The sequence below is a fragment of the Mustelus asterias genome, chromosome 2 (assembly GCF_964213995.1).
Source record: "Mustelus asterias chromosome 2, sMusAst1.hap1.1, whole genome shotgun sequence".
Taxonomy (NCBI): Eukaryota; Metazoa; Chordata; class Chondrichthyes; order Carcharhiniformes; family Triakidae; genus Mustelus; species Mustelus asterias.
Genome location: NC_135802.1, coordinates 21,099,261 through 21,125,552, shown reverse-complemented (window position 1 = coordinate 21,125,552; position 26,292 = coordinate 21,099,261). Strand labels below are relative to the sequence as shown.

At 46.8% G+C, this 26,292-nt stretch overlaps 1 protein-coding gene across 1 annotated transcript in view; it reads right to left on the bottom strand.

The window, feature by feature from the left end:
- Window positions 1–13,113: 13,113 nt before the first annotated feature.
- Window positions 13,114–26,292, bottom strand: part of dpp6a (dipeptidyl-peptidase 6a) — a 343,110-nt gene continuing 329,931 nt past the window's right edge. Inside the window, exons 21-23 of the mRNA XM_078232219.1 lie at window positions 22,538–22,610; window positions 15,116–15,189; window positions 13,114–13,260 (exon numbers count right to left, since the gene is read on the bottom strand). Coding sequence (XP_078088345.1) covers window positions 13,114–13,260; window positions 15,116–15,189; window positions 22,538–22,610 — 294 coding nt within the window. The remainder of the gene's footprint in view (window positions 13,261–15,115; window positions 15,190–22,537; window positions 22,611–26,292) is intronic.

Below are 26,292 nucleotides of genomic sequence, written 5' to 3'. Positions count from 1 at the left end.
GCTTCATAACCAGCAATGCTGACGTTGAAAGTCACGCAACACCAGGTTAAAGTCCAATAGGTTTATTTGGAATCACGAGCTTTCGGAGCACTGCCCCTTCATCAGTTGAATCCTCAAGCCTCTGAAAGCTCGTGATACCAAATAAATCTTTTGGACTTTAACCTGGTGTGAGACTTCTTACTGTGCCCTCCCCAGTCCAACACCGGTATCTCCACATCAGAGCAATGGTGATGGCAGCAGTACAACACACAAGGCAGTTTGTTGAGTTTACAGTGCGTGGCAGTTCTGGTCAAGGTGGGAAGTGTTTCTACTCTTTGTGAAATTACAGCTGCTTTATTTCAACTTTTATGCAGTTTCTCAGCAATCGTGGTTCAAGGGTGGCGGACAACTGGGGGACCAACAGAAAGCTTTGGATAAACTTAGATTCAGATTCTGATCAACTCATTCTCCTAATGAACTGTGAGGCAATTTCAATGCAGACAATCCTCAACCTCATGGCGTTTGAGTTACAAAGGCCGGCGCTTACGACGTTTGTAAATTGAAGCCGTGTTTCGACTTTCTCACGACGGTTTCGACTTCATAGAATCATAGAAATCATAGAAACCCTACAGTGCAGAAGGAGGCCATTTGGCCCATTGAGTCTGCACCGACCACAATCCCACCCAGGCCCTATCCCCACATATTTACCCGCTGATCCCTCTAACCTACGCATCCCAGGACTCTAAGGGGCAATTTTTAACCTGGCCAATCAACCTAACCCGCACATCTTTGGACTGTGGGAGGAAACCGGAGCACCCGGAGGAAACCCACGCAGACACGAGGAGAATGTGCAAACTCCACACAGACAGTGACCCGAGCCGGGAATCGAACCCGGGACCCTGGAGCTGTGAAACAGCAGTGCTAACCACTGTGCTACCGTGAGACTTTACGATGCAATGCCGCTGGTGATCATTTGCGTGGATCGATGATCATCGATGACGCATTTTTACCGTACTTGGTACCTTTATTTTTCCAAACTCTTTCTTAAAGTTTAGGCTGGAATGTTACAGCCGTTCGCTCCAGCATGATTTTCCCATCCCGCTGCAGTGAATGGAGATTTGACTGGGCGCTAAATTCTCCAACCTAGCTGCAGCAGGTGCATGGCGTGAATGGCCTTTAAGATCACGCTCTAAGAGTTTCTTTGCCCATAATATTCATAGAATCATAGAATCCCTACAGTGCAGAAGGAGGCCATTCGGCCCATCACGCCTGCACTGACAACAATCCCACCCAGACCCTATCCCCGTAACCCCACATATTTACCCTGCTAATCCCCCTGACACTAAGGAGCAATTTAGCATGGCCAGTCCATCTAACCTGCACATCTCAAGATTGTGGGAGCGCCCAGAGGAAACCCACGCAGACACAGGGAGAACATGCAATCTCTACACAGATAGTGACCCGAGGCCAGAATTGAACCTGGGTCCCTGGCGCTGTGAGGCAGCAGTGCTAACAGTGTAAATCTGTGCAAGAGATGATTCTTCTTCTAAGAGATATCGCTCGTCTATAATTAATTGAGCACTAAAATTCTGGGTTAGTTTGGTGACAATTGGGTTTCAGGATTTGGTTCAGGAACCAATTCCCCATTCATAACATTGTTCTGATGGGAAAATCATTTCGGGTTGCGGCGTTTCGACTTCAGACACAGTTTGCAGGGACTGACTGTGCTATGAGACTGAGGACTACCTGTACAATCTTCCTGGCTTTCACCTATCTGAAATTGGGGCTGGTTTTGTATTTGTAAGTGTAACTTTTTTTTATTTATTAGTGTCACAAGTCATCTTACATTAAGACTGCAATGAAGTTATTGTGAAAATCCCCTAGATGCCACACTCTGGTGCCTGTTCGGGTACACTGAGGGCGAATTTAGCATGGCCAATACACCTAACCAGGCCGTCTTTCGGACTGTGGGATGAAACTGGTGTGGAGATGCCGGCGTTGGACTGGGGTAAACACAGTAAGAAGTCTCACAACACCAGGTTAAAGTTCTTTAACCTGGTGTTGTGAGACTTCTTACGGAAGGAACTGGAGCACCCGGGGGAAACCCACGCAGACACAGGAGAATGTGCAGACTCCGCACTGACGGTGACCCAAGCCGGGAATCGAACCCAAGTCCCTGGCGCTGTGAGGCAGCAGTGCTAGCAACTGTGCCACCGTGTCGCCTCTTGACTGATTTGTCAGCAATAAGAGGGTCCATTATAGCCTTTCGTATGATGCTCAGCTTCTCAAACCCATTTTGCTTTGGAGGTTGGTGAGCTGTAAATCAATTGGCTGCATGCTGGATGAAAACAGCAGCAGTTGTTGTGGTAACGTGAGCCTTGCTCTGTGCGAGGACTGCGGATGGGCCTCACTGCATTCGAATGCACGTCACATTGCAATCATACATGCAGCGCGCCTGGGCTAGCTGGGAGCTCCTTCAGTCGAGAGCTATGACAATTACCTGTGTAAATGACAAACTCTGCACAGTTAATGAAAGCACCACAAGCAGTGTCATGAGAGCGGCTCTGATAAGGAAAGGATTAATCTCAAAACGAATGATAAATTAGAAAAGTTGGAACCCATTCATAATCGCACAAGTACATTGACAGCCGGTGAAATTCTCTATCAGGTGCTGACAGTGCGGGGTTATTTTGTAAACGATGTGCTTTGTTTCAAATATTATTCCAGATTGATCATTTCAGCGCTGGTTAATAACTTTCCAGGTCTGAAATGTTAACCTTATAGAAACTTACGGAGGCACGGTGGCACAGTGGTTCGCACTGATGCCTCACAGCGCCAGGGACCCGGGTTCGATTCCTGACTTGCGTCACTGTCTGTGTGGAGTTTGCACGTTCTCCCCGTGTCTGCGTGGGTTTTCTCTGGGTGCTCCGGTTTCCTCCCACAGTCCAAAAATGTGCGGGGTTAGTTTGATTGGTCATGCAAAATTGCCCCTTAGTGTCAGGGCGCTTAGTGGGGTATATATGTAGGGTACAGGGAGAGGGCTTGGGTGGGTCAAATGGCCTCCTTCTGCACTGTAGGGATTCTGTGATTCTCTGGTAAATAGGAGCATGGAGGCCATTCGGCCCTGCAAGGCAGTTTCACCATTCATTATGATCATGGCTGATCATCCAACTTAATACTCTGGTCCCACTTTCCCCCCGGATCCTTTGATCCCCTTTGCCCCAAGAGCTATATCTAACTCCTTGAAAACATACAATGTTTTGGCCTCAACAATTTCTGTGACAGCACATTCCACGGGCTCACCAGTCTATGGGTGAAGACATTTCTCCTTATCTCTGTCCTAAACAGCCTATCATAGACACCCTACAGTGCAGAAGTAGGCCATTTGGCCCATTGAGTCTGCACTGACAACAATCCCACCCAGGCCCTATTCCCGCAACCCCACATATTTACCTTGCTAATGCCTCTAACCTATGCATCCCAGGACACTTAGGGGCAATTCAGCATGGTCAATGCACCTCACCCGCACATCTTTGGACTGTGGGAGGAAACCGGAGCACCAGAGGAAACCCACGCAGACACAGGGAGAACGTGCAAACTCCATACAGACAGTGACCCAAGCCGGGAATCAAACGCAAGATCCCTGGAGCTGTGAGGCAGCAGTGCTAACTACTGTGCCACCATGCCACCCTGTATCCTCAGCCTTTGACCCTTGGTTCTGGACTCCACCGCCATCACGAACATCCTCCCTGCACCTACCCTGTCTAGTCCTGTTAGAATTTTATAAGTCACTATGAGATCCTCCCTCATTCATCTGAACTCCAGCAAAAACAATCCTAACTTAGCCAATCTCTCCTCATACATCAGTCCCGCCATCCCCGGAATCAGCCTGGTAAACCTTTTCTGGACTGCCTGTAGAGCAAGGACATCCTTCCTCAGATAAGGAGACCAAGACTGCACACAGTATTCCAGGTGTGGCCTCACCAAGGCCCTGTATAATTGCATCAAGACATCCCTGCTCCTGTACTCGTATCCTCTTGGTATGAAGGCCAACATACAATTTGCCTTTTTTAACCGCCTGCTGCACCTGCACGCTTACCTTCAGTGACAAGTGTACGAGGACACCCAGGTCTCATTCCACATTCCCCTCTCCTAATTTATAGCCATTCAGATAATAATCTGCCTTCCCATTTTTGCTACTGAAGTGGACAACCTCACATTTTTCCAAATTATACTGCATCTGCCAATTATTTTCCCACTCGGTCAACTTGTCCGAATCATGCTGAAGGATCTCTGCATCCTCCGTACAGCTCACCCTCTCATCCAGCTTTGTATCAGTGTAGCCCCCGAAGAAGGGAATGAAATTTCTCCGCTGGCCATCAACCGTAAAATCATTAAAACAGTTTACCTGGTTATTCAGGTCACCCCTGACTTTACGATCGTTCAGCGTGCAGATTGGATTCCGTGCTTCACTCCAATGGGTGGGTGAATTATCAAAGTGCTTCATTTGTCTATATAGCTACAGGTTCTGAAGATATTCAAGAGTTGCTCTTTTGATCTCCAAACCAGCAAAGGGGGGAGGGGGTCTGAGGTGGCGGGGCCTCAGGGGGCCTGGATGGGACGTGACCTAAGGGAAAGAGGGCGGGGAAGGGGGAAGATGGGTACTTAGCACCGTGATCAGCCAGGAGGCAATAATCGACTGGGCCTGGGGGGGTTGGTGATCAGCCAGGCTGGGGGGGGGGAGGGGGTGGGGGAGGGGGGGAGTTGAGAGGGAGTGCGGGGGCAGGGTGTGTGGAGTGATTGACCAGGGTGGTGAAGGGCCAATCGGCCAGGGATCATGGCGGGGGGAGGCAAGCGATATCCAGGGGATTGGGGGGGTGGGGGGGGGGGGGTGTGATTGACAGATCTCTGTACTATGCAGCAGAGCAGAGATTTGCACATGCGCGATTCCGCCCTCTGCTGTGAGCTGCCGGCTTTCCCCACTGGCAGCAACCAGATTGTGCTTCATTTTTTGCACAGAGTGATGCAAGATTGGACTTGTTGCCCCGCCAAAAAAAAATGGATCGGAAACTCTCCCGTCTTCATGCTCATTTTGGGACTTAGAATTGTTCTGGTAAGATCATCCCCAGAGTTTTTGGAAGGGCAGTAAATTTGGCCAATACCATGAACTAACTTGAATAATATAACATTACAGCGCAGTACAGGCCCTTCGGCCCTCGATGTTGCGCCGACCAATGAAACCAATCTGAAGCCCCTCTAACCTACACTATTCCAATATCATCCATATGTTTATCCAATGACCATTTAAATGCCCTTAATGTTGGCGAGTCCACGACTGCTGCAGTCAGGGCATTCCACGCCTTTACTACTCTCTGAGTGAAGAACCTATCTCTGACATCTGTCCTATAACTATCACCCCTCAATTTAAAGCTATGTCCCTCGTGCTTGCTATCACCATCCGAGGAAAAAAGCTCTCACTATCCACCCTGTCTAATCCTCTGATCATCTTGTATGCCTCTATTAAGTCACCTCTTAACCTTCTTCTCTCTAACGAAAACAACCTCAAGTCCCTCAGCCTTTCCTCATAAGACCTTCCCACCATACCAGGCAACATCCTGGTAAATCTCCTCTGCACCCTTTCCAATGCTTCCACATCCTTCCTATAATGCGGTGACCAGAACTGTACGCAATACTCCAAGTGCGGCCGCACCAGAGTTTTGTACAGCTGCAACATGACCTCCTGGCTCTGAAACTCAATCCCTCTACCAATAAAAACTAACACTCCGTACGCCTTCTTAACAACCCTATCAACCTGGGTGCCAACTTTCAGGGATCTATGCACATGGACATCGAGATCTCTCTGCTCACCCACACTACCAAGTATCTTACCATTAGCCCAGTACTCTGTATTCCTGTTACTCCTTCCAAAGTGAATCACCTCACACTTTTCCGCATTGAACTCCATTTGCCACCTCTCAGCCCAGCTCTGCAGCTTATCTATGTCCCTCTGTAACCTGCAACATCCTTCCGCACTGCCCACAACTCCACCGACTTTAGTGTTATCCGCAAATTTACTAACCCATCCTTCTACGCCCTCATCCAGGTCATTTATAAAAATGACAAACAGCAGTGGCCCCAAAACAGATCCTTGCGGTACACCACTAGTAACTGAACTCCAGGATGAACATTTCCCATCAACCACCACCCTCTGTTTTCTTACAGCTAGCCAATTCCTGATCCAAACCACTAAATCACCCTCAATCCCATGCCTCCGTATCTTCTGCAATAGCTTACCGTGGGGAGTCTTATCAAATGCTTTACTGAAATCCATATACACCACATCAACTGCTTTACCCTCATCCACCTCTTTGGTCACCTTCTCAAAGAACTCAATAAGGTTTGTGAGGCACGACCTACCCTTCACAAAATAGGCAAGATAATAGATTCTATGTTAAGGGGAAGGTTGCCGGAGCACATGTACAATGATCATTTAATCGGGAAGAGCCAGGATTGATTTAAAAAAGGACACTTGAACTTGACAAACCTTGTTTCCAGTTGTGGGGCTGTTACAGATAAAGCTGATAGTAGAAGCAGATAATGTGGACTTTCAAAAGGCTTTCAAAAACTTCTCCATGAAAGACATTGGGTGGGATTTTCCAGCCACATTCGCCCCAAAACTGGAAAATCCCGGCCAAAGTCAACGGACATTTCCATGGTCTGCCCTCGCCCGCTACAATTCCCGCGGTGGGCAGAATGGGAAAGTTCACCCCATTCTGACTGAACTATAATGTGCAAGGAAAGTACTCCTGCATGTTTCCAATTCCAGAGAATCCATAGAATCCCTACAGTACAGGAGGAGGACATTCAGCCCATCAAGTCTGCACTGACTCTCTGAAGGAGCATCTTACCATAGCCCACCCCACCTGCCCTGCCCCACCCCCATAACCCTGTGCATTTTTACTATCACTAATCCACCTAACCTGCTTTGGACACTAAGGGATAATTTTGCATGGCCAGTCCACCTAACCGGCACATCTTTAGACATTAAGGGGCAATTTAGCTTGGCCAATCCACCTAACTTGCATATCTTTAGACACTAAGAGACAATTTAGCATGGCCAATTCATCTATCCTGCACATCTTTAGACACTAAGGGACAATTTAGCAGAGCCAATCCAACTAACCTGCAAATCTTTAGACACTAAGGGATAATTTTGCATGGCTAATCCACCTAACCTGCAAATCTTTGGACAGTGGGAGGAAACCGGAGCACCTGGAGGAAACCCATGCAGACATGGGGAGAATGTGCAAACTCCACACAGTCACTCAAAGCCAGAATCGAACCTGGAGCTGTGAGGTGTGCCACCGTGCAGGTTCCAGACCCCCCTCGAGAGGGCCCTGTGCTCTCTAATTAGTGCAAGTTACAATGTTTTTAAAAAACCCTGTCGGATATTTGCAAATGGTCAGAGTTACTCATTCACCATTGACCGCAACATCTGGGTTTACGTGATGCTGCTTGTTCAATCAAAGTCGTTACATCGGAGTTGAGAATGTGTTTCCTTTTGCATCCTCTGAATTACATGACATCGGTACCTACGGCTGTAGATGTTGAAATGTATTCGGGAGAATCAGATTCAGACTTAATGGATGGAATTCTTTATCTGTTCACGCTAGCGGGATTCTCTGACCCCGCCGGCAGCGCACCCCCGCTTGTGGGTTCCCCGCAGCACGGGGTGACATCAATGGGAATTCCCATTGACCAGAGAACCCCGCCATTTGCAAATATAGAAACATAGAAGATAGGAGCAGGAGGAGGCCATTTGGCCCTTCTAGCCTGCTCCGCCATTCATTGCAATCATGGCTGATCGTCCAACTCAATAGCCTAATCCTGTTTTCTCCCCATAACCTTTGATCCCATTCGGTCCCAAGCTGCTACTATCTAGCCGCCTCTTGAATACAACACGCCACCTCCCGCCAGAGGGGAACACGCGGCTGGGAGGCCGGTGAATCGCACCCAATGATTCTCCCAAGCCCTTAACTGTTACTTAACAGTTTGCCTTTCCGAAATAACTCAAGACCAGTGGCGTAAATTGAGGGGTCTCAGAATTTAATGGTGTTCATTTTATAAGTTTGGTAGGAAATGATAATACCTTCAACTCATTGAGACAGTTTTACATACACAGCAATTATAAAAAGGAAATGTTTAAAGCAATGATATAAATGCACCTATTGTAATAGTTATTGATACTTTGACAGCAAGATCTTATAATATGGTTTTCTAACTTGAATGTGGCTAAATTATAAAGTTGGAGTACAGGATTGGTCATCCGATGGTAACGTGTTAGTACTTTGATGGCAATGTGTGTTAGTGCTTTGACTGTTTCACATTTCTTTTTGTCTCTTTCTTAGGTCTCAAGGTCTTCACCACAGCGGTGAAACTGTCAGTGAACATTTTGGAATATATATTGTCTTAAGTGTAAAATATAAAAGCTCTCAATGTTTACTGGTTGAAATGATGTCGGAAGCGAGTGTTCCAAAAACGCAGTTGTGGTAAGCGCTAACCATTAGGGATCAGAAGGGTTTCTTCACACAGACAGTACTCGCAAAGTTGCAATAGGGTTTCTGGGATCAGAAGTTGAGGCCAGGACTAATTTGAGGAACAGCTAAATGGTGTATGGGGAAAGGCATTGGGTTATTATTCCAGTTGAGATTAAGGGCTAGATTTTCCCGGCCATGCTTTTTTAATATTCATTCGTGGGACATGGGCGTCGCTGGCTGGCCAGCATTTATTGCACATCCCTAGTTGCCTGAGGGCAGTTGAGAGTCAACCACATTGCTGTGGTTCTGGAGTCACATGTGGGCCAGACCAGGTAAGGACGGCAGATTTCCTTCCCTAAAGGACATGAGTGAATCAGATGGGTTTTTCCAATAATCGACAATGGTTTCATGGTCATCAGTAGATTCTTAATTCCAGATTTTTAAATTGAATTCAAATTCCACCATCTGCCATGTTAGGATTTGAACCCAGGTCCCCAGAACATTAGCTGAGTTTCTGGATTAATAGTTTGATGATAATACCACGAGGCTATCATGTCCCCTCAACCAACTGTGGAGACAAGGTTAGATTTGGGGAGTGGAGGGATGGGCTGAGGATGGTGGGGGGTGGGGGAGGGGAGGGGGTGGGCGGCAAGGGCAGGGAATTCATAGAATCTCCACAGCACGGAATGAGGCCATTTGCCCCAGTCAACACCAACAGTAATCTCACTCAGGCCCTATCCCCATAACCCCAGGTATTTATCCTGCTGATAACCCTGACACCAAGGAGCAATTTAGCATGACCTTGGTGAGACCGCATTTGGAATATTGCGTGCAGTTCTGGTCACCTCACTATAAGAAGGATGTGGAAGTGCTGGAGAGAGTGCAGAGGAGATTTACCAGGATGCTGCCTGGTTTGGAGTGTCGGTCTTATGAGGAAAGGTTGAGGGAGCTGGGGCTGTTCTCTCTGGAGCGGAGGAGATTGAGGGGAGACTTAATAGAGGTTTATAAAATGATGAAGGGGATAGATCGAGTGAACGTTCAAAGACTATTTCCTCGGGTGGATGGAGCTATTACAAGGGGGCATAACTATAGGGTTCATGGTGGGAGATATAGGAAGGATATCAGAGGTAGGTTCTTCACGCAGAGAGTGGTTGGGGTGTGGAATGGACTGCCTGCAGTGATAGTGGAGTCAGACACTTTAGGAACATTTAAGCGGTTATTGGATAGGCACATGGAGCACACCAGGATGGTAGGGAGTGGGATAGCTTGATCTTGGTTTCAGATGAAGGTCGGCACAACATTGTGGGCCGAAGGGCCTGTTCTGTGCTGTACTGTTCTATGTTCTATGTTCTAATCCACCTAACCCACACATCCTTGGACTGTGGGACGAAACCGGAGCACCTGGAGGAAACACTCGCAGACACGGGGAGAATATGGAAACTCCACACAGAGACCTAAGCGGGAATCGAACCCTGGTCCCTGGCACTGAGGCAGCAGGGCAAACCACTGTGCCACCCTGCCACCCAGGGGAGAGTCTTGCCAGGGCGACTCTTCAAATGCTTTCAATGGCCTGGACTCCACAGTCCTCTGTGGCAATGAATTCCATAGACTCACCACCCTCTGGCTGAAGAAATTCCTCCAAGAATCAAAGAATCCTAGAATCCCTACAGTGCAGAAGGAGGCCATTTGGCCCTTTGAGTCTGTACTGACCACAATCCCGTAACCCCACACATTTACCCTGCTAATCCCCCAGACACGAGGGTCAATTTAGCATGGCCAATCAACCTAACCTGCACATCTTTGGACTCATCTCAGTTCTAAAGGGTACTCTGAGGCTGTGCCCTCGGATCCTAGTCTCCTCTACTAATAGAACCATCTTCCCCACTTCCAGTCTATCCAGGCCTTTCAGTCTGTAAGTTTCAATGAGATCCTCCCTCATCCTTCTAAACTCCATCGAGTACAGACCAGAATCCTTAAATGCTCCTTGTACGTCAAGCTTTTCATTTCCACGATCATTCTTGTGAACCTCCTCTGGACCCTCTCCAGGGCTGGCATATCCTTCCTTAGATACGGGGCCCAAAATTGCCCACAATACTCCAAAAGTGCAGATGTGGCCAAGTAGGAGTCCTCCTGGAAGGGATGGGTTTGAGACCCCCCCCGATGTGCCCAACACCGGGGTCCTTACACTCACAGGAAAGTCCAGCCCTAAGTATTCCCTTTGTCCAATCTGATTCTACGATTGGTGTCACCATAGTTTATTTTTTAAATAAGGGAAAGCTGAAGCAACGGGGTGACACTGCTTCTCAGGAGGGTGTGTAAATTTGCAAAGTTAGTCACTTGCCACATCCATAAATTAGAAAGGATTTCAAAAGAAAGTATCCACGCCGTTAATCCTCTGAGTACTGAATCAACCTTTTTGAATGACAATAGTCTTCCCATCCTCATTAATGTTCAGAATTAATAAGAACCATAACATTTTCCACAAATCACAACATGTTCATTGTGCAAGGACTACATGGTAGCTTGTATGTAGAATACTTGGGAATGCTCATCAATATCACCATTTTTCCTCAAGAAAATTGGCAAAACATTAACTAATTGGTTCAACCCAAAATAGTGCAAAACATCAACGATTTGATTATAGTAGTTGTAATGAGTTCAATTGAGGTTGGCCAATTGGAATATGAACTCCCTGATTAAGGAGTCAATTGATGGGCCAATCAAGTAGTCTTTTCCTTGTATTTAACCAGTAGTGCCAGTTCCTCTGGCACTCCTAAAGGTAGGCTGCTAACTGATAGCACTCTGTGCATCGCTACATGTGCAAGCTGCTCAACACCCGAGAGATGGGCGCTGTAAATAAAGGGATTTTGGTGAAGGGAGTACTGCCTCCGAAGACTTATTACAGTAGTTCATCTATTCCGGTCACTTTTAGTGGTCAATAATCAAATTGGATGTTACGACGTAAGACAAACCAGGGACATTGGACAATGATTGCAGTTCTTGCGAGGCCCAAACTGATCTCCCCAAATCAATGTGGCTTCCAATACACCAGAACTTGCAGTATGATCATCAGCACTCAGAGGATTGAAGAAATATTGGCGAACACCAACACAGATTCAGTGAAAAGTGTGAAGGAGATGGAAAAGGCAACCCTGTTGATGGATGAAGCTGTATAGACAAAAAAAATGTACAGAGGCATATTTATAAAAGAAACATTTACATTGCCAGAAAATAGCGACACTGCGACTGTACACTTGAAGCAAGCACTTTGCAATCATTCCGGAGATGGTGAGGTGTGTTGCCATGCACAGATGAGTCCTATAAGACTGACACAGAAATACAGAAGGAGGACATTTGGAAACCTGTAACATTATTCTCAGCAACTAGAATATACATTCATTGAAGTAACAGCAAAGGATGTGTCAACTCTGAACATTGCAGTTGACCTTTAGTGTCACTGTTGGAATGGATTGAATTGAAGATCAGCCAGTCAGCGGTAAAGGAACATGGATCTTTACACACACAAACAGAAGAGAGGGAGTAAGGAGAGAAAAGAAAATGATGTCCAAATAAGGAGGGGTGGCAGTTTTAGTTTATTCGGACAATGCAGCTCCACATTAAGTAAAACCAAATGTTACAAGCTGTAGGATTGATTCCAAGCAAGACTTTCGTTATCTGCCACCATAGTGATGGCACTGCCCACTGGATCGAGGGAACTGGCAGATAATTGCCAATCTCCATGGTCCAACCAACACCCGAGAGATGGGCGTGGAGACCAGAAGGATATGTACAATCTAATCATTCGTGGGCATTGTGGTTGGCTTAAAATCAAGGCAGGACGGACACTCGATGCAGTGAGGTGATGGCCCACAAAAGCTTTGTCCCGTGAAAATCCTAGTGATGAAATTGGTGAGGGGGGCAGCGGGGGGAGGGGGGGGGAATTGTGAAAGGGGGACAATTGAAATACAAATAATGGAGGTTCCACTACGAGTCAAAGTAATTTGTAATTATTGTAACATCTGTTGTGCTATAAAGCTGCTCGCGCAGTTTGGTTTCCACCTCCAAGCCATGAGGCAACTCGGAACGTTTGCTGATGTACTGGGGTGGGGGGGTTTGCTGATGTAGATATCTAGGTGACGCTGACAGAACATTCGCTGCATGTGTGGGCAAACCTTCTCGATCTACTTGACCTCTGCGTCTGCTGATGCTGCCCTCATTCATCCGTGAAGTGTATTTTTGCAACACCGCCCCGTCACATGAGAAATTACAAAGGTTGACACCACTTTTGGTTTGGTGGGTGGGTGGGTGAAGGGTGGGGGGGGGGGGGGGGTAGGTAGATGGGTGGGGGTGAGGCGGGGGGGGGGGGGGGGTGGTGGAAAACGGGGACGTCAATTGCATCGGAACAGTCAACCACTTTGATTGTTATTTTCATGCAGGAGATTCTCCCGATGAGGGCGCGGTGACTTCGGTGAAGCAGACATTCACTGCTCTCAGTCTCTGTAACATGCTAACATAACACTCTTCCGGAAAACAAAATCTGTTGTATTTTATAAAAAGAGATGTTTGTGCTTGGCAAGCCGCTCAAAAAAAAAGAAAATTAATCATCCTCTTCCCCCTCCACTTCTGTTTTTGTCACGATCTTGTCTGGGGATCTGAAGCATTTCTCGAAGAACCTGACAATCGATTTTTGCAGGTGCTGCCTCACTGCAGGGTTTTCCATGAAATGGCCCTCGTCGGGGTATATCTGTGAAAGAGGCAGTAATATGTATGAGTTACATAGAAATGCACAGCAGTAGATAGGCGCCCTGCTGAGACTCCATTACATTAACATCAGCAGTCTTTATTCATGTCTATGGCCTACCCAAAGTATGGCAGAGGAGTGTTACCAAACACAAGAGGTGATCGAGGTGTACAAGATTATGAGGGGCATGGACAGAGTGGATAAGGAGCACCTGCTCCCCTTAGTACGGTGGCACAGTGGTTAGCACCCCCGCCTCACGGCGCCAGGGACCCGGGTTCGATTCCCGGCTTGGGTCACTGTCTGTGTGGAGTCTGCACATTCTCCCCATGTCTGCCTGGGGTTTTCCTCTGGGTGCTCAGGTTTTTGGGGTGGCATGATGGATGGCACAGTGGTTAGCACTGCTGCCTCACAACATCAGGGACCTGGGTTCAATTCCCGGCTTGGGTCACTGCCTGTGCGGAGTCTGCACGTTCTCCCCGTGTCGGCTTGGGTTTCCTCCGGGTGCTCCGGTTTCCTCCCACAGTCCGAAAGACGTGCCGGTTAGGTGCATTGGCCATGCTAAATTCTCCCTCAGTGTACCTGGACAGACGCCGGAGTGTGGCGACTAGGGGATTTTCACAGTAACTTCATTGCAGTGTTAAAGTAAGCCTCCTTGTGACACTAATAAATAAACTTTACGATCTGGCAACTGCATAGAGCATTCCAGTTAGTCTGACTCCCTCACTTGATCCCAGTATTTCTGCAATCCATTTTCTCCTTCAAGTGTTTATCCAATTTGCTTTTGAAATGCACTACAAAATCCCCCTCCATCACCCATCACACATTCATTTCAAATCCTAACCACTCGTGCCATAGAAATGTTTTTTCCTGTGTCACCGTTGGTTCTTTTTCAATTAACATAAATCTATGCCCTTTGGTTTTTAACCCTTCAGGCAAGAGTTTCTGTTTTTTTATCTGATCCAAACCCTTTGTGATATAAAACATTGCCATCCAAATCTCCTCTCAGCCTTCGCTGCTCCAAAGAGCAGACTTCAAGTCCTCCAGTCTATCCACGCAACTGTTTGTAGTGGTTTTATTCCATTCTAATTCTCTTCCCAAACCTAGTGGTGCACAATCTTATATCTGTTTCCATTGCTGGTTATTCCCGGAATATGTGTGTGGTCAGGGGCTTATTGTTAGAATGTAACCGGTGATAACATTGGATCTGTTGTAATGTGACCAATGGTAACAAGCTGCAAGGGTCAGCTGACCCAGTAAACCATGTAGCCAATGACAGAGTGATCTGATGATCAGCTGACTCAGTATAAATAAGAACCTGTAGGGAATCATTAAATTGCTTGGAATGGCCCAGGGTGAGGCCTCAAGTTTGGAGTAATGAAGTTTCTTTATTAAACCTTTGCTTTGATTTAAAAGTTGGAGCAAGTTTTGTTATATTTCTATTGTTTACACTGGAAGAGTTCCTCCTGGATAGCTTGAGGGGGCGCCACTCCGCATCAAGTGTGGCTGACCAGGAGTCCCCCTTGCTCTTACCACCGGCCATTGGTGTGTTTGGAAGGCTTTGCAGACTGACACTCACAGCCAACTGACCACGTTATGAATGCACCTTCCTTGGCCACCAAGTCCTGGGGGTGGGACTCGAACCCGGAGCTTCTGGCTCAGAGGCAGGGACGCTACCCACTGCACCACAAGACCTCCAGAACATTACTGAACATTACATGACTGAACGAGTCATCCAGAGCCCTGGCTTAATAACCCAGAGAATGTCAGTTCAAATCCCAACATGGTGGTTTGAGAAGGAGTAGCGCCCTTTATTAAAATACAATGCAGCGACTCTGTGATCCGCGCAATGATGAAATACCTGCAAAGAATAGTTAGCCTTTGCATTGATTAAGTGGGTTATAAAGTCTGCCGTATGCTGGAAATGGACGGTTTCTGAAAAAGAAAGAGACAGTGATGAGATTGAAAAGGAGAATAAACTGTAAATCCTGTGAGTTTAAACAAAGAAAGAAAACAGTGGAATAAGCAGCAGGGTTGGGTGAAAAGAGGACAAATACCAACGAAGATCGACAACTAAAATATTAACTGACTTTTTGGAATGTACGAACAGGAGTACACCATTCAGCCCCTCAGACTTCTTCCTCCATTCAATTCGTTTCTGACTGTTCGTACCTTACCTCCATTTACCCACCTTGGTTGTTCCTGGAACAAAGAACAGTACCGAACAGGCCCTTCAGCCCACCAACTCGGTGCTGATACAGGTGTCTCTCTAATCTAATAATTTCTTGCCTCTATGTGGTCCATATCCCTCTATTCCCTGCCTATTTATTTATCTATCCGGACACCTCTCAAACATTGTTATAGAATCTGCTTCCACCACCTCCTCTGGCAACGCATTCCAGGCATTCGCCACCCTCCGTATGAAAAACTTGCCCCTTAAATCTCTTTTCAACTTTCCCCCTCTCACTTTCAACCTATGCCCTCGAGTAATTGATCCTTCGACCCTGGGAAAAAGACTCTGACTATCCACTCTACCCAAGCCTGTCATAATCTTGTAAACCTCTATCAGGTCCCCCCTCATCCTCCGACGTTCCAATACTTTAATACCTGCTCCCATTAAAAAATCCAATAATCTCAGTCTTGAAATTTTCAATTGAATATTTTCTTAACAGGTTTTTGGGGACAGAGTTCCAGATTTCCATCACCTTTGATGTGAAGAAGTGCTCCCTGATATCACTCGTGAATGGTCCAGCTTCAATATTAAGACCTTGTTCCCTAATTATCATAGAAATCATAGATAATTATGGACTCCCCTAACAGAGGGAACGGGTTCTCCCTCCATATCCCGTCAAGTACTTTAGTCACCTTAAACATGTCAATTCTATCACTCATTAACCTTCCATATTATAACCGATGTATTTTCCATGGTGACACCTCTACCACTTAGAGTCCATTTGCCAACCAATCACACTTTCATCTCATGCAGTGTAAAAAATTGTTGTTCCCTTTACAATTTGGTATTCCTGTGAATTGGCCTGATGAGTACAAGGTGAAAAGCTTCGACAGCATGTGTCTTTTTGCAGCAACACTCAAGTTCTGTACTACTAAACGACTTTTTGCTACACTCTATGGAACAGAAGTCTAGTCAATGCAAGATCAAAGAACAAACAAAGAACAATACAGCACAGGAACAGGCCCTTCGGCCCTCCAAGCCCGCGCCGCACCCCGGTCCAGGATTGAATCCTGAATCCAGGATCCCCGCCCAATTTTCCAGCCTATCTACATACCAATATCCTATCCACCGAGCTGTCCCTCACAGCTACGATGCTTTGTTCATTACAACCTATTAACTCACCCCCACCCCCCCATTCCAGACCATGTGATCTCCAGGGAGAGGCGAAAACCCAGAGTGAAAAACCCCAGGGCCAATATGGGGAAAAGAAATCTGGGAAATTCCTCTCCGACCCCCTGAGGCGATCGAAACGAGTCCAGGAGATCACAATGGCCCTGATCGGAAAATGCTTCCCAACCCTAGTCATTTCCACTTCCACGAACACCATCTGAATTCCCTGCCCCCGAGACAGGTTCCCAACTATCCGCAGTCTCGCTCTGTACTGGCACCAGCAAGATGATCATAGAATGAAGCCTTGAAACGAGAAACAAGGAACAATTAGCCCGCGCCGCTCCCTGGTCCAAACTAGACCACTCTTTTGTATCCCTCCATTCCCACTCCGTTCATATAGCTGTCTAGATAAGTCTTAAACGTTCCCAGTGTGTCCGCCTCCACCACCTTGCCCGGCAACACATTCCAGGCCCCCACGACCCTCTGTGTGAAATATGTCCTTCTGATATCTGTGTTAAACCTCCCTCCCTTCACCTTGAACCTATGACCCCTCATGAACGTCACCACCGACCCGGGGAAAAGCTTCCCACCGTTCACCCTATCTATGCCTTTCATAATTTTATACACCTCTATTAAGTCTCCCCTCATCCTCCGTCTTTCCAAGGAGAACAACCCCAGTTTCCCCAATCTCTCCTCAGAACCAAGCCCCTCCATACCAGGCAACATCCTGGTAAACCTCCTCTGTACTCTCTCCAAAGCCTCCACGTCCTTCTGGTAGTGTGGCGACCAGAACTGGACGCAGTATTCCAAATGCGGCCGAACCAACGTTCTATACATCTGCAACATCAGACCCCAACTTTTATACTCTATGCCCCGTCCTATAAAGGCAAGCATGCCATATGCCTTCTTCACCACCTTCTCCACCTGTGACGTCACCTTCAAAGATCTGTGGACTTGCACACCCAGGTCCCTCTGCGTCTCTACACCCTTTATGGTTCTTCCATTTATCGTGTAGCTCCTCCCTACATTATTCCCACCAAAATGCATCACTTCGCATTTATCAGGATTGAACTCCATCTGCCATTTCCTTGCCCAAATTTCCAGCCTATCTATATCCTTCTGTAGCCTCTGACAATGTTCCTCACTATCTGCAAGTCCTGCCAGTTTTGTGTCGTCCGCAAACTTACTGATCACCCCAGTTACTCCTTCTTCCAGATCATTTATATAAATCACAAACAGCAGAGGTCCCAATACAGAGCCCTGCGGTACACCACTAGTCACAGGCCTCCAGCCGGAAAAAGACCCTTCCACTACCACCCTCTGTCTTCTATGACCAAGCCAGTTCTCCACCCATCTAGCCACCTCCCCCTTTATCCCATGGGATCCAACCTTTTTCACTAGCCTACCATGAGGGACTTTGTCAAACGCTTTACTAAAGTCCATATAGACAACATCCACGGCCCTTCCTTCGTCAACCATTTTGGTCACTTCTTCAAAAAACACCACCAGGTTAGTGAGGCATGACCTCCCTCTCACAAAACCATGTTGACTATCGTTAATGAGTTTATTCCTTTCTAAATGCGCATACATCCTATCTTTAAGAATCTTCTCCAACAACTTCCCCACCACGGACGTCAAGCTCACCGGCCTATAATTACCCGGGTTATCCTTCTTAAATAACGGGACCACATTGGCTATCCTCCAATCCTCTGGGACCTCACCTGTGTCCAGTGACGAGACAAAGATTTGCATCAGAGGCCCAACGATTTCACCTCTCGTCTCCCTGAGCAGCCTTGGATAGATTCCATCAGGCCCTGGGGATTTGTCAGTCTTTATATTCTCTAACAAACCTAACACTTCCTCCTTTGTAATGGAGATTTTCTCCAACGGTTCAACACTCCCCTCCGAGACACTCCCAGTCAACACATCCCTCTCCTTTGTGAATACCGACGCAAAGTATTCATTTAGGATCTCACCTACTTCTTTGGGCTCCAAGCATAAGTCCCCACTTTTGTCCCTGAGAGGTCCGATTTTTTCCCTAACAACCCTTTTGTTCCTAACGTATGAATAAAATGCCTTGGGATTCTCCTTAATCCTGTCTGCCAAGAACATTTCGTGACCCCTTTTTGCTCTTCTAATTCCCCGTTTGAGTATTTTCCTACTTTCATTGTACTCCTCCAGAGCTCCCTCCGTTTTTAGCTGATTGGACCTAACATACGCCTCTCTTTTCCTTTTGACCAGTCCCTCAATTTCCCTGGTTATCCACGGTTCTCTAATCCTACCCTTCCTATCCTTCTTTTTTACAGGCACATGCTTGTCCTGTAGCCCTAACAACCGTTCCTTAAAAGACTGCCACATACCAGATGTGGATTTACCCTCAAACAGCCTCTCCCAATCAAGAGCTGCCAATTTCTGCCTGATCCCAATAAAGTTAGCCTTCCCCCAATCCAACACCTTACCCTTGGGACACCACTCATCCTTTTCCATCACTATCCTAAAGCTAACAGAATTGTGGTCACTATTTGCCACATGTTCCCCAACCAAAACTTTGAAGACCTGACCGGGCTCATTCCCCAGTACCAGGTCCAGTATAGCCTCCTCTCTAGTCGGGCTGTCCACATATTGTTCCAACGAACCCTCCTGTACACATTTTACAAATTCCTCCCCATCCAGAGTCCCTGCCCTCAGCGATTTCCAGTCTATACCAGGGAAATTGAAGTCTCCCACTACAACAACCCTATATTTCCTGCACCTATCCAGTATCTCCTGACATATCCTCTGATAATTCGTCTGATAATTTAACCTGTGGGCGGAATTTTCCCGTCTCGCCTGCCACGGGCATTGTAGCGGGCAGGACATGAACCTTGCAAAGGTCCATTGACCTCGGGTGGGATTTTCCGGCCTTGGGGCGAGCGCGGCCAGAAAACCCCACCCTACGGCCCTGCAATCATTCTGGTGAATCTGCCTTGCACCCTCTCTGAGTGCCCAGAATCTTCCTCTTTTCAGTGTTGGGCCAATCTACTGTACAATTTCACTGGACTTTATTATTAAAATGTAAGACTTTCCCCCATCCTGTAAAAGAAATGTAACATCATTATTTATGACTTCAATTCAGTGCAATTTATCATTTAATGAACAGCTCCCCAGTACCAGTATTCACTGACTCCTTGCATCAGAAAGTGCAGTCGAATACACGGTGATACTTCAAAGAGCTTATCTCCAAGAGACTATAACTGCTGTCAGTGTTTCTTTCAATTCGATGACATTTTGCTTTGTTTTAACAAACAGTCAAATTGTAACGTGACAATTATCTCCTGCAGTTGAGTGTCATTGAGTAGGTCAAACACTTCAATGTGCAACTTAAAAATGCTCACTGCTAATTGCCTTCGATCATCTCCTTTGTTTATATCTCACGGAAGGACCGGCTGGAGAGTAAACACGGCCTTGAGATCAGTTAAGGAGATTCCCAGGCTGCTTCTTTCTAAGGAGGGCAAATGCAGAGTTCGAGTGCACCATGGGATTTGGTATTTGAGGTCCGGTGTGCACAAGGCCAGTTCACCAAAGTTATGATGGGGGGATAATCTTGCTGAGGGAAGGAGGAACGCTTACGCAAGCAAAATTCAACCCGCGTGCAGAGCACATCAACACCTCATAGAATCCCTACAGTGCAGAAGGAGGCCAATCAGCCCATCGAGCCTCCACTGATTATCCCCACAACCCCATGTATTTACCCTGCTAATTCCCCTGACACTGAGGGGCAATTTAGCACGGCCAATCAGCCTAACCCACACATCTTTGGAGTGTGGGAGGAAACCGGAGCACCCGGAGGAAACCCACGCAGACACGGGGAGAATGTTCAAACTCCACACAGACAGTGACCCAAGCCGGGAATTGAACCCAGGTCCCTGGTGCTGTGAGGTAGCAGTGCTAACCACTGTGCTACCGTGCTACCCACAAACTAATGCTAGTTAACTTTTAATATCAACATCCCTGCTGTATTTACAGTGAGTGTAGATCACCAACAAGGCTATATTTTTGAGGCCCCAATTCTCCACTCTCATATCTCCTGCTGGCCTGGTGGGAGGATAGAGCAGTTACTCATCTAACATTCCAGAAAGATCTGGGCCTTTTTCCAAACACCCCAAAATTCAAAAATGTATGTAGTCCTGGGAACTCTTTAACCTGGGCCATAGCACCAGATTATAGTTACAATGCAATTGGCGTGAAGCCCAAGTGAGTCTACCCGACTTAGGGGTTGATTACGTGCTTGTTGTTACTATTGCAGTTCTCCATTGAGGGCGGCACAGTGGATAGCACTGCTGCCTCACAGCACCAGGACTGGGGTTCGATTCCGGCCTTGGGTGACTGTCTGTGTGGAGTTTGCACGTTCTCCCTGTGTCTGCTTGGGTTTCCTTCAGGTGCTCCAGTTTCCTCCTACACTCCAACGATGTGCGGGTTAGGTGGATTGGCCATGCCAGATTGACCCTTAGTGTCCCAGGATCTGTAGGTTAGGGGGATTAGCAGGGTAAATGCACAAGGTTACGGGGATAGGGTTTGGATCAGATGTTCTATTGGAGAGTTGGCGCAGACATGATGGGCCGAATGGCCTCCTTCTGCACTGTCGGGATTCTATGACTCATCACAATTGTGCTGGCCTTCTTATCAAAGGTTGTTTTTCTCTCTCTACTCATGCTGTCTGACCTGCTGAGTGTTCCTACTTACTTTTGGTTTTGATCCTGTGTTACTAATGCCTCTTTAGAAAGCCCTTTCGTTGTCTATTAGGGTTTCTTTCGGTCATTCCCTTTCATACCTCTTGGCTTTTCAAATCTCCCTTTTTGTGTCTTGCAAACATTCTTTATAATTATCTTGACCTTTTTTTTCCATTTTAAATTTAATTTACGTAACCACGAATCCCAGCATGAGCTGGGATTTTCTGACCTCACCCGTGGCTGGGATTCTCCAGTCCCGCTGCTGTGAATGGAGATTTGGCAGAGCGCCACACTCTCCGTTCTCACTGGCAGCGGTGCCCGGGTGAACAACATCGGACAATTCCAGCCATTATTCTGATAACAGAACCTACGTGATTTTACCCTTTCCGTCTCCACTGAGTTGCAATATAATCCTACCATGTTGTATTAGCCGCAAAATACAAAATAGGGCAACGTGAGCCCCTGGGCAGCTAAATAAATTCAGCACTTCAGAGACTCAACTGGACTTAATAATAATGAAACGGTCAAATGGTGTCTATGAGGGTGGCACAGTGGTTAGCACTGCTGCCTCCCACTGCCAGGGTCCTGGGTTCAATTCCCGACTTCGGTCACTGTTTGTGCGGAACCTGCACATTCGCCCCATGTCTGCGTGGGTTTCCTCCGGGTGCTCCGGTTTCCTCCCACAGTCCAAAGGTGTGCGGGTTAGGTTGATTGGCCATGCTAAATTGATCCTTGTGCCAGGGGGATTAAAAGGGTAAATATGTGGGGTCACGGGAATAGGGCCTGGGTGGGATTGTGGTCGGTGCAGACTCGATGGGCCGAATGGCCTCCTTCTGCACTGTAGGGATTCTATGATTCTGTGTCTGCGTGGGTTCCCTTAGGGTGTTTCCTCTCACAGTCCAAAAGACGTACTGGTTAGGTGCACTGGCCGTGCTAAATTCTCCCTCAGTGTACCTGAACAGGCGCCGGAGTGTGGCGACTAGGGGATTTTCACAGTAACTTCATTGCAGTGTTAATGTAAGCCTACTTGTGACACTATTAAAGGAATAAACTTTATAAACTTTGAACAAACTCCCCATGCACAATTTCAGATCAAAGATTGTCACTGGGATGTTATGGAATCTGGGTGGGATTGTGGTCGGTGCAGACTCGATGGGCCGAATGGCCTCCTTCTGCACTGTAGGGTTTCTATTCTATTCTATTCTATGAATCCACTTGGGCATGATCTTACCGTCTGCTGTTCCATGGATTAGCAACAATTCCTCGTCTCGGAGTTGTAACACTCGATATGAAAATTCGGACACCTACAAATTAAGGACATAAAAAGCCTTGTTAGTTTCAGATTAGACAGCACACCGATGATTTTTGGTCGGGACATTCGAACCAATTTAAACCTGCTGCTTTTTTACTCCAGTCAATGCAATGGCAATTCTGGAATGGTGGGAATGTCACTGGATTAGTAATCCAGAGGCCCAGGCTAATGCTCTGGGGATGTGGGTTCAAATCCCGCCACAGCAACTGGTGCAGTTAATAATGAAAAAGCTAGTCTAACTGTCGGTTGTTGTAAAAGCCCAGCCGGTTCACTCATGCCCTTTATCTGGCCTACATGTGACTCCAGACCCACAGCAATGTTGACAAAAGAGCTGAACTCAAGAGGTGAAGTGGGAGTGACTGCCCTTGGCATCAAACAGCATTTGATCAAATGTGGCCAATGAGTCTCAGCAAAACTGGAGCTAATGGGGAGACGCATCTGGTTGGAGTCATACTTGGCACAAAGGAAGATGGTTGTGGTGGTTGGAGGTTGAGCATCTCGGCTCCAGGACACCACTGCAGGAGTTCCTCAGGGCAGTGTCTTAGACCCAACCATCTTCGGCTGCTTCATCAGTGACTTTCTATAAGGTCAGAAGTGGGGATGTTTGCTGATGATTGCACAATGTTCAGCACCATTTGCAAATCCTCAGATAAACTCCTTGTCTAACTGCTGCAAGACGAAGCCTAGTCCATCACTCAAGCCAGTCTCCCATCCATTGACTCTGTCTACATTTCCCGTTGCCTTGGAAAAGCAGCCAGCATAATTAAGGCCCCACACACCCCGGACATTCTCTCTTCCACCTTTTTCCGTCGAGAAAAAGATACAAAAGTCTGAGGTCACGTACCAACCGACTCAAGAACAGCTTCTTCCCAGCTGCTGTCAGACATTTGAATGGACTGATGCACATCAATTTAGACACGAGGCTCGAAGCTCAGTAAATGAACGCTTTTATTTACTATTAATGAAGCTATCAGAACTTATGTACACTATCCCAGACTGAAGGGGTCCCGGCCAGAGCAGGGACTCTTATACCTCTCCCAGGAGGCGGAGCCCGACTGGGATGTGCCACAACACTATCATACAAAGGTGTAACAACCCCACCCTAACCCAACAGCAGCAATAGTACAATCCAACAGTAACCTATGTACATCCTTGTAGTCCTGGCCAGCCCCTGGCTCAGCACTATCCAGTGGGAACCAACGATGGTTCACCACATGGACCTACCTCATATTAAGTTGATCTTTCTCTGCACCCTAGCTATGACTGTAACACTACATTCTGCACTTCCTCCTTTCTTTCCCTATGTACGGTGTGCTTTGTCTCTACAGCGTGCAAGAAACAATACTTTTCATTGTATACTAAGACATGTGACAATAATAAATCAAATCAAACCAATATCCAGGCTTTGGTTAACAAGTGGCAACTAACATTCATGCCACACAAGTTCCAGGCAATGACTATGTCCAGCAAGAGAGAATCCAAGCATCTCCCCCTGACATTCAATGGCAAAACCATTACTGTATCCCCCAGTATTAACATGCCGAGGGTTACCACTGACCAGAAACTGAACTGCACCAGCCACATAAATACAGTGGCTTCAAGAGTAGGTCAGAGGCTGGGAATCCTGCAGCGACTAACTCACCTCCTGATTTCCCAAAGCCTGTCCATCATCTCCAAGGCACAAGTCAGGAGTGTGATGGAATACTCTCCCCTTGCCTGATTGAGGGCAGCTCCAACAACACTCAAGGAACTTGACACCATCCAGAATAAAGTAGCCCGCTTGATTGTCACACCTCATCCGCCGCCTTAAACATTAATTCCCTCCACCACCAAATCACAGAGATAGCAGTGTGTGTCATCAGCAAGATATACTATAGCAACTCACAAAGGCTCCTTCGACAGCACCTTTCAAACTTGTGACCTTTACCATCTAGAAGGATAAGGGCCACAAGATACCTGGGAACACTACCACCTGGAGTTTCTCTCCAAGTCACTCACCATCCTGACTTGGAAATATATTGCCATTCCTTCACTGTCACTGGGTCAAAATCCTGGAATTCCCTCCCTAACAGCACTGTGGTTGTTCCAACAACACATGGACTACAGCGGTTCAAGAAGACAGCTCACCACCTTCTTAGGACAATAAATGCTGGTCTATTCAATGAAGCCCACATCCCGTAAATAAATAATAAATTTAATTAATTAATTAATTTAAGGTGTAGTGGACAGTGAGGAAGGTTTTCAAAGCTTGCAGAGGGATTTGGACCAACTAGAAAAATGGGCTGAAAAATGGCAAATGGAATTTAACGCAGACAAGTGTGAGATATTGCACTTTGGAAGGACAAACCAAAGAAGAATGTACAGGGTAAATGGTAGGACTCTGAAGAGTGCAGTTGAACAGAGGGATCTGGGAATACAGGTACAGAATTCCCTAAAAGTGACGTCACAGGTGGATAGGGTCGTAAAGAGTGCCTTTGGTACATTGGCCTTTATAAATCGGAGTATCGAGTATAAAAGTTGGAGTGTTATGGTAAGGTTATATAAGGCATTGGTGAGGCCGAATTTGGAGTATTGTGTACAGTTTTGGTCACCTAGTTACAGGAAGGATGTAAATAAGATTGAAAGAGTGCAGAGAAGGTTCACAAAGATGTTGCCGGGACTTGAGAAGCTGAGTTACAGAGAGAGATTGAATAGGTTGGGATTTTATTCCCTGGAGCGTAGAAGATTGAGGGGAGATTTGATAGAGGTGTATAAGATTTTGATGGGTATAGGTAGAGTGAATGCAAGCAGGCTTTTTCCGCTGAGGCTAGGGGAGAAAAAAACCAGAGGGCATGGGTTAAGGGTAAAAGGAGAAAAGTTTAAAGGGAATATTAGGGGGGGGCTTCTTCACGCAGAGAGTGGTGGGAGTGTGGAATGAGCTGCCGGATAAAGTGGTAAATGTGGGGTCACTTTTAACATTTAAGAAAAACTTGGACGGGTTCATGGATGAGAGGGGTGTGGAGGGATATGGTCCAAGTGCAGGTCAGTGGGACTAGGCATAAAATGGTTCGGCACAGACAAGAAGGGCCAAAAGGCCTGTTTCTGAACTGTAATTTTCTATGGTTTTTCTATGGTAATCAAGTGCATACACTGAAAAGCATTCACTCAATTACTGATGCAACACCCAGTTTTAAAACTAAAATATTGGGCAGAATTTTATCTAATTTGACGTAGTGACTGCCGGCTCCACTGCTGGCTTTTCCCGCCATTTTTATTGACATTAGTCAAAAAATTTCTGAAGATGGGTTGCACAACATAGAGTCATAGGCCCTGATTTTACCGGCACACCTGCCCCGAAATCAGGGCGGGTGAGGCTTGCAGAACAGCATTCTCCGTTGGCCTTGGGCACGATCTTACAAGCCTTGGGCGGGCGTGTCGGTAAAATTCCAGCCATAGAGTCGTAGAGGTTTACAGCATGGAAACAGGCCCTTCAGCCCAACGTGTCCATGCTGCCCCATTTTTTTAACCACTAAGCCAGTCCTAATTGCCCGTGTTTGGCCCATAAGCCTCTATACGCATCTTACCCATGTAAGACAACAGACTGGTGGGGTGATCTCTGAATGAGCCAGCCCTGCCAGCAACTTCACCTTTCATGAGATTGGAACACCCTTTAATTATACCCCCCATGAACATGG